Here is an 8,551-nt window from a genome sequence, read left to right as displayed (position 1 = left end):
CATGCTTTCGAACCGCTAGGTTGGCGGGAGCTGGGACAAGCGACGGGCGCTCACTCCGTCGTGTGGATTCGATTTTATGACTGCTGGTCTTCTGACCCTGCAACACAGGCTTCTGCGGTTTAGCCCGCAGCGCCACCACGTCCCTCGCAGCGCCACTTTGGAGAGCCATTCCCAAAAGCCTTCACCACCCGCTGGGCTGGCTGCAGTTCCTGGGAGTGGCAATCCAGGAACACTCACGTGGGTCGCCCAAAATTGGGAACCACTGAGCGGAGGCGTCCTCTTTCCCCCAGAACGCCCTGCCCTAGAGGCGGCCCCCACCCCCGCCCCGCCCCACAAGGGTAGGTCCTTGGCAGGTGTTTTATGAGCTCCTGCAAGGGCTACACATACCCAGGCTTTGCTCAAAGCCTTCCAAGGGTGTGGGCCCTGTTGGGGTGTTCCTGCCAGGACCAGCAGCGGCCAGCCATGCTGGAACTTGCACCCGTGGCTTTCTGGGAACAGCAGCACAGCCGTTTTAGGGGCAGTAAAGTTAGGTTTCTTTATGTCGTACATAGGGAGTGTTAAAGGGTGCACAAGAAACATGGAGCTAGGAAGAAGTAGCAGGAATAATGGTTAAACAGATAAAATTACCATATTTATCCACATATAAGGTACTACTTTTTCCTATAATCATTACACAGAAAATTGAGGGGTGTCTTTTACATGGATGTAAGCTGAGAACACAGAGAAAACAGGAAGAGTTTGTTGTTATAATAGTCATAATAGCAAGATTAATATTTGCAAAGAACTGGAAAAATGAGAAATTAATCTGGAGACTGGTGTAAAAAATGTGGATCTTAGCTATTAACGTTAACATGTGAAATGAATATAGGAAAGGGAATGGCAAAGGCTAGTGATTTCATCTCTCATATCTACTATTGTGGGCAAGAATCCTGTGGAAGAAATGGAGTAGCCCTCACAGTCAACAAAAGAGTGGGAGAAGCTGTACTGTCCTGGGATACAATCTCAAAAATGATAGAACGATTTCAATACAAATCCAAGGCAGACCTTTCAACATCACAGTAATCCAATTATTTTAATCAGTACTATAATTCCCCTTCATGGATTGCTGCCTTATCATGGGAAAGGGGCTTGAGTCACTCAGAGAAGCTATGGGCTGTGCTGTGCAGGGACACCCAAGATGGACAGGTCATAGTGGAGAGTTCCGACTAAATGCAATCCACCTGGAGTAGGAATTGGCAATGTCAGTCCAGTAGCTTTGCTAAGAAAATCCCATGGATGGAAACAAAAGGCTAAAAGATATGACACTGGAACATGGGACCCTCACGTCGGAAGCCGTCCAACATGCTACTGAGGAAGAGCGGAGGACAAGGAAAAGTAGCTCTAGAGCGAATGAAGTGGTTGGGCCAAAGCCGAAAGGACGCTCAGCTGCGTACGCTCCTGGAGGTGAAAGGAAAATCCGATGCTGCAAAGAAAAATACTGCATATGCACAGAATGCCATCCACTGTGCTTGGAGAAAAAGAGATGTAGGATTAAAGTACCTCTTAAAGAGGGTGAAAGAGGAGAGCGCAAAAAACGGTCTGAAGCTGTACATCAAAAAAAAAACTAAGATCATGGCCACTGGTCCCATCACCTCCTGGCAAATCGAAGGGGAAGATATGGAGCCAGATTTTACTTTCTTGGGTTCCATGATCACTGCAGATGGTGACAGCAGCCCCGAAATTGGGAAAGGAGTACGACAAGGCTGTATATTGTCACCCTGCTTATTTAACTTATATGCAGAATACATCATGCGGAAGGCTGGACTGGAGGAATCCCAAGATGGAATTAAGATTGCAGGAAGAAATATCAACAACCTCCGATATGCAGATGATACCACTCTGATGGCAGAAAGTGAGGAGGAATTAAGGGACCTTGTAATGAGGGTGAAAGAGGAGAGTGCAAAAAACGGTCTGAAACTCAACATCAAAAAAACTAAGATCATGGCCACTGGTCCCATCACCTCCTGGGAAATAGAAGGGGAAGATATGGAGGCAGTGACAGATTTTACTTTCTTGGGCTCCATGATCACTGCAGATGGAGACAGCAGCCCCGAAATTAAAAGACGCCTGCTTCTTGGGAGGAAAGCAATGACAAACCTAGACAGCATCTTAAAAAGCAGAGACATCACCTTGCCAACAAAAGTCCGAATAGTTAAAGCTATGGTTTTTCCTGTCGTGATGTATGGAAGTGAGAGCTGGACCATAAAGAAAGCAGACCGCCGAAGAATTGATGCCTTTGAATTGTGGTGCTGGAGGAGGCTCTTGAGAGTTCCCTGGACTGCAAAGAGAACAAACCTATCAATTCTAAAGGAAATCAACCCCGAGTGCTCATTGGAAGGACAGATCCTGAAGCTGAGGCTCCAGTACTTTGGCCATCTCATGAGAAGAGAAGACTCCTTGGAAAAGACTTTGATGTTGGGAAAGTGTGAAGGCAAGAGGAGAAGGGGACGACCGAGGATGGGATGGTTGGACAGTGTCATCGAAGCAACCAACATGAATTTGACACAACTCCGGGAGGCGGTGGAAGATAGGAGGGCCTGGCGTGCTCTGGTCCAGGGGGTCACGAAGAGTTGGACACGACTAAACAACAGCAACAACAACGATTTCAAAGATGTATGGAATTTTTATTTGGAGCATGTATTTTTTGAAGGGGAAAGGCTATATGCCAGCACGTGGGAACACGTGTCGTCTGGAGGACTGAGAGGGGGGCGATGAGCATTCCGGCGGTGGTCCGTAGGGGGCGCCCGCGCCTCGGGAAGGGGGGGGAACTGGGGAATTTCTTCGGAGTCATGTGACCGCCCGGCACCACAGTCACGTGAGGCGCCATGGCTTCGCCCGGCGGGCATCGAGTTCCGCGGCTGCTCCTGGGCTTCCTGGTGGCCGCCGCGGCCGCGGAGCCGGGAGCAGCGCCGCCCCCGGGCCAGGTGAGCGGTGGGCTCGGTGGGTGGGTAGGTGGGTGGGTCGCTTGCCTGCCTGCCTGCCGGCCTGCCTGACCGGCCGGCCTCCCGCCTCTTCCTCTCGCCTTAGGTCTGCGGCGAGGGCTGCTGCGCGGGGCCGGCGCCGGAGGGCTCCGCCGTGGCCGCCTTCTGCGGCAACCGGACCGGGGCGGAGCTGCGGGGCCGCTGCTGCGTGGACGGGGCGCCGGAGCAGGAGGCCGTGGTGGTGGTGGTGGGGTGAGTGCCGTTCCCGGGCCCCGCCTCGGAAGGGCAGCGGTCCGTCGGTCAGTCGGGGCGGCTTAGCCGAGACTCGGGCGACCGGCGCCTCTGGAAGGGGCCGTCGAGGGGCTGCGGGTCGCCGCCCGCCCGCCCGCCGGCTGGGCCTCTCGTTGCACGTCTGAAGAGGAGCCGCGCGTGCCCGGCGGTCTGAGGCGGAGCTTAGACCATTGCACGCGCCTGCTTCTTTTTTGTGGCGGAAAAGGAGAGGGGCGCCTGCCCATGTCGCTCGCTGGTCTTGTGCTGCCGCCCCCGCCGCCCCCCCCCCCGCCACCTGGGCTGCAGTCCCGAAGGAGGCTGTCGGGCTGATGAGGACCTTGGGCTCCAGGGATTGCCGGTGGCGTGGCAGGGAGGCGGCCATCAAAGGCGGGGGGGGGGGGTCTGGGCTTTGGGGGCACTTTGTCCTTCCGGCTGGGCTGTATTCACTCTGGTGCGGCCAAACCCCTCTGAATGTCCCCCTTGGTGCCTCCGCGCCCCCGCGGGCATTGCCTGGCCCTTGTCCAGGTGGGTGTGCCAAAGGCTGGGCAAAAAAATGAGATGCCAGAGCCTAAAGGGAGGGGGTCGCTTTTATGCCTCTGTCAGGAAATGTATGCACCACCCCCACCACCTTAGGTGAAAATGATGCTCTCCATGTTATTCCTCGGAGGTAAAGCCAGACCTGGGTGGTCCAGGGTGGAATGGACAGGAGAGGGTCAACCCTTGCCAGGGTTGATGGCTGATGGAGCCCCTCCCCCCTCTTCTCCTCTAGGCTGGACTTGGGGAACTGCTCACTGACCACACTCTGCTCCGGCTTCCAGGAGGCTAGAACTGCTGTTATCATGTGAGTCCCATCCACTCCTTGGGCTGGGTCGCTTCTTCCATGGGGCACACAGGGCTTTCTGGCTGCAGTGGGAGACCTCTTTGGGATCCTTGGTTCAGAGGGACGCAGAGAGAGCATGGGTGGGTCAGAAAGCAGCTCGGGGGGAGGGGCTGCACTTGAAAAGGCATTTAGCCCTTCCCTCTCAGAGGACACCTCCGTGGGGTAGGATCTGTGCCTCTGCTTGGAGGTACATTCAGCAAGTAGAGACACAGGTGGGGGCTTTTAGTCAGGCTGTGTATTCTCCCCCCCCCCCCGGTGGCAGGGGCAATGTGCTTCTGTCTCTCAGCTGGTGGGGGGCAAGAGAAGGAGCAGGTCAGTGTGGTCAGGCCATGATTGTAGACTTGTCGAAGGCCTGAGAACTGAGCGGTGACGTCTTGGGTCTGGTCCGGTCTAGGCGTCTGTTGGTTCCCCTGCAACATCTGGTGTTCAGGCAAGCCTTTCTGGCTGCCCCCAGTCATCCAGTGAACCGTTGGGAGGGAGGGCTTAACATCTACGTTCAAGCTTTTTGTCCTGGTCTGTACATTGAATGGCCATCTTTACACTCTCCGGGAAGACTCAGCCCTTGATACGCCTGTCTGGGAAGTCCCAGGAAGCGGTGCTGCCTGGCTGGCTGGCTGGCAGAGAAGGGCAAGGCAGGGCCTGGAAGGCCGATGGGTGACTTCTCTCTTCTCTCTCGTTTCTAAACACAGCGATCTCACGGGTAATCCACTGCGGGATCTTCCCGAGGATGCTTTCCGAGGATTCACCCAGCTGCAGACCCTGTAAGTCTGAGTGGGTGGCTGCCCCTCCCAGTCCAGGATCAGGTCCCCTGGGGCAGGCTGTGGAAGCGGCAGGGGGGGTCCTTGGTGGGGGGGGTGGGCCTGGTCAGGACTGGCCGCCATCTCTTGCCAGCCTCTGACAGGATTTTTTTGGGTCCCCAGGGCTTTGCCTCGGCACCTGGACTGCCCGGGGGGCAGCAAAGGATGGGAGAACATGCGTGTCCAAGGGAGCAGCCGGAGTTGTCAAGGCCAGAGGAATCCGTGCAATGGCTCAGCTGGGCTGGGTAGGGAGACAGCCGGCAGGGGCTCCGGGGGGAGGGGGGGAACCTGCAGCAGGGCAAGGACGGTTGAAGGGGAGCATTCACCCCAGGGAGCCCCCGTCCTCCCTTCCTGACACGTTCTACTATAACCTTGCAGTGCGCAGAGTCTGTAGGATGAGGTCTGCCCAGGAGCCCAAGAGGGAGCAGGAGAGAGGCGCCAACCTGCCTCCTTCCCTTTGGCCGAGGCAGGGGTGGGGAGTGGCCGAGCACAGCGCGCCTGGAGTTGGCCCACAGGTTCCTGCAGAGTGGAGTGCCCGCCCTTTTCTCTGCCTCTCCTAGAGTCCCAGAACGGTAGTCCTGGAGGAGATCCCCAGCTTCGTTGGCCCTCATCCCCTGGCGTTACTGAGTGGCAGGCCGCTGTGCCACCCTGGGGCTGCCCTGGGGCAGGAGGAGGGAAAGGATGCTGGCTGACCAACACAAACCACCCGGGACGTCTCTTGCCCCTGTGCTCTTCCTGCCGAGCACGTTTGCCTGCTCCGACCTCACAGAACTGGGGTGGGTGGGTGGGGGCTGTGCCGGATCCCTGGCCTTGTGCTGGGCAGGGCCTTTGCACGTGGCACCAGCCCATGGCTAGCTGGCCCCGGTTATTCTGAGAGGAGAGCACCCCTGAGCTTGCCACTCAAGGCTCCTTTGGCCCAGCAAGAATCAGGCGCCGTGCAGGCAGCAAAGACCAAGGAGCCCAAGTCCTGAGAGGCAAAGCGAGGGCTGGGTTAGGATCGGTGGCTGCCGGGAAGAGGCAAAGCCCCTGGAGCTGTGGACTAAGGAGGGGGAAGCGGGAGGGCGGCGATCTCGGCCCCTAGCGCCCCCCAGGGAAGGCCCCGCCGGCCGCCCTGACTGCACAGGCCAGCCGTGCCTCTGCCTAGGCCATCCAAAGGGAGGAGACGGCACAGAGCAGGCCGGCAGGGTGGGGTGCAGGCAGGGCCGAAGGGGGTGTGCTTGGCGGGAGTGGCTTCCTGCAGCACGAGAGGGAAGAGGCCCAGCCGGGGGGGGGGGAGAACACACGGCTGCCCTGCTCACCCTTCCCTGTCTTGCACCTACAGTCTGGCTGTGCCCAGAGGCCTCCCTGTGCACCCCGGACGGGCCCGGCTTGTTCCAGTGCCTGTGCATGAGCCCGTACCACGGCTACAAGTGCCTGCGCCAGGTGAGCCAAGGCTGGAGCCTGGGGGGGGGGATGCTTGGGGAGGGGGTGCCAGTCCTTCCCTGGAGTCGCCAGAGAGACGGCTTGTTCTGGGCACCAAGGAAGCCTGCAGAGCATCTGAAGCCCTCCCCAGAGCCAAGCTCCGGCCGACCTGTCTGTCTTTCCGTCTAGGGCTCCTTCCCTTATCTGCTGTTTCTGGGGACTCTCGGCGCTGCCACAGCCATCCTCTCCATCCTGCTCTGGGTCACCCAGCGGCGCAAAGCCAAGACCTCGTAGGTGCCGCCAAGGGGGGGAGGAGGAGACGGAGGGCGGTGTCTCCTCTCTGCGGCCGCTTTGGCCTTCCCGACTGGTAGCCTCCAGGGGTCCAGAAGGCGACCGTCCGTGGCCCGGAACCTTCCCAGGCAGCCGCAAGGGGTCTGTTTCAGGCTCCCCCCTCTCTGGGGGGCAGAGAGCCCTAGTGTGGGTGGACGTGCCCGTTTTGGCCTGCAACCTCCCACCACCGCCTCCCAGCCAAGTTCAGCAAGAGGACTGGGGAGGAGAGACATTTTCACAACACGGTTTGCTGTTAACCCTTTGGAAATGTTTGTAATAAAGTCTGATGTGTGTAACAAGAAAGCGAGACCAGTTGTATGGGCCTGTGTCGGGGTGGGCCAAGGAGTGACCCAGCCAGGGGCAGCTACTCCAGTCGGGGCTTGATCCCAGTGGCTTGTGGCAGTTCTGCCCCTGGACGTGGCCAGCTAGACTTTCCTGATGTCTAATGTCCATGTGTGTCCGAAGGCCTGGTGCTGGTCAGCAGCCGTCCATTTGGGTGGCCAGGCAGCTGGTCCCAACCAAACGAAGCCTCGGGGTCTCATAAGGGGCCACGGACATGCAAGACCCCTTCCTGGCCTCCATATGCCGTAGCCCACTTTCCCTGAGCAGTTTGACCGATGGCCTCTTCCATGCGCAGCCAAAGACACAGAAATATTCCCTCCTGCACACCCAGGCTCTGGTGGTTCATTTCCCCAAACGGTGGGCTTGGCTGCCCTCCCCGGCTTTTCTCCTACCTTCGGCTGCCCGAGGGTCTCCTCTCCGCCTAAATCGCCCTGCCTAGAACTTCACCCTCAACCACCTGAAGGGTAGAGGGCCCTCCGGCTCCCTAGATCTCACCCCGAGGCCAGCAGATGTGAAGCTGGGAATAACTGCTTGAATGCAGAGTTTAATTTATGGTTTCTATAGCAAAAGCTTTTGTGCAGTCCTGAGCATAAGGTGCTTGAATGCGCGCTCTCTCTCTCTCTCTCTCTCTCTTTCTGGGGAACGGTTTGCCCCTCCCTCCCTCCCTCCCTCCCTCCCTCCCTGTGGCTGGCAGGGATGAACCAGCCGCCCGTGACTTCTCTCGGTTCTTGGAAGGCCCCACCGTGCGGTCAGGGAAAGGGTGTCTGGTCGCTTTTGGGAGGATTGTCTCCACGAGCGAGCGAGCAGAGGCAGCGCAGAGGAGCCCTTACTCAAAGCCCGCCATGGGGTCAAAGATCCTTGCCCAGCATGGCCCAAGGCCACAGCCCCGGAGGGGGGGGCGCGAGGGAGAACCTTGGTGGGCATCAAGGCATGCCCTCTGGGGTCTGTCTACAGCCAGGGTCGCCCAGAGGCAGCAGGGGAGGCTGGCCGCAGCCTGGGTTGGGAGAGGAGGCCGAGACCCCTGGGGGCCGCCCTTCCCTAAACAGGCATCGGGTCCCCTCTTGGCACCTCTTTGGGACACAAGAGCCCAGATCCAGGGGCCCTCCCCGGTTGGGCGCCAGGATCGCCTGGGGCTGCCTGGGTCAGACAGGGCTGGATCTGGAGCCGGGCAGGGATGCGGACGCTAATAAATAGCAGGCAGAAGGGGCGAGGCCGGGAGCCCAGGCTGGGGCCCCGAAAGCACTGCAGAAGGGCTGCCCCCCCACCCCCACCTGGAGGTCAGCCCCCGCCTGTGCAGGATTTCTTTCTCTGGCGGTGGGAGGCGGGGGACCTTCGAGGGTGGCGAAGCAAGAAGGGGGGCAGGTGGAGGGCAGGGTGGAAGGGGGGGGCGTTTTTCTGGACAAGAAGGACACCTCCAAGACCATCCCGGGCACGGAAAGGGCGCCCCCCCATCCCCGTCCCCCGGCCTGGCCGGCCTCGTGTCCTCTGCCCGGGTCTCTGCTGGGCTCCTCCGAGTCCCCCCCCCGGGGGGCACCGCCCCGCCCCGCCCTCCGGCGCCAGGCCCGCTGCAC

General features: G+C 59.2%; 1 protein-coding gene across 3 annotated transcripts; it reads left to right on the top strand.

Moving 5' to 3' along the window:
* Positions 1 to 2,806: 2,806 nt before the first annotated feature.
* ATRAID (all-trans retinoic acid induced differentiation factor) lies at positions 2,807 to 6,941 on the top strand. Of its 3 annotated transcripts, none has more exons than XM_078381190.1 (8): positions 2,807 to 2,963; positions 3,067 to 3,208; positions 3,999 to 4,071; positions 4,800 to 4,871; positions 5,031 to 5,152; positions 5,468 to 5,683; positions 6,229 to 6,329; positions 6,498 to 6,941. In XM_078381190.1, exons 1-8 carry the CDS (start codon positions 2,865 to 2,867, stop codon positions 6,600 to 6,602), a joined length of 930 nt encoding a protein of 309 aa, XP_078237316.1. In that variant the 5' UTR covers positions 2,807 to 2,864; the 3' UTR covers positions 6,603 to 6,941. The 3 variants fall into 3 exon arrangements, with proteins under 3 accessions (XP_078237316.1, XP_078237315.1, XP_072841590.2); XM_078381189.1 differs by having other exon boundaries at positions 3,067 to 3,212; positions 4,000 to 4,071; XM_072985489.2 differs by lacking the exon at positions 5,468 to 5,683 and having other exon boundaries at positions 2,808 to 2,963; positions 3,067 to 3,212; positions 4,000 to 4,071.
* The last annotated feature ends 1,610 nt before the right edge of the window (positions 6,942 to 8,551 follow it).

The sequence above is a fragment of the Pogona vitticeps genome, chromosome 1, assembly GCF_051106095.1.
Source record: "Pogona vitticeps strain Pit_001003342236 chromosome 1, PviZW2.1, whole genome shotgun sequence".
NCBI classification, from domain to species: Eukaryota; Metazoa; Chordata; class Lepidosauria; order Squamata; family Agamidae; genus Pogona; species Pogona vitticeps.
This window is presented reverse-complemented; position numbering and strand designations above follow the sequence as displayed.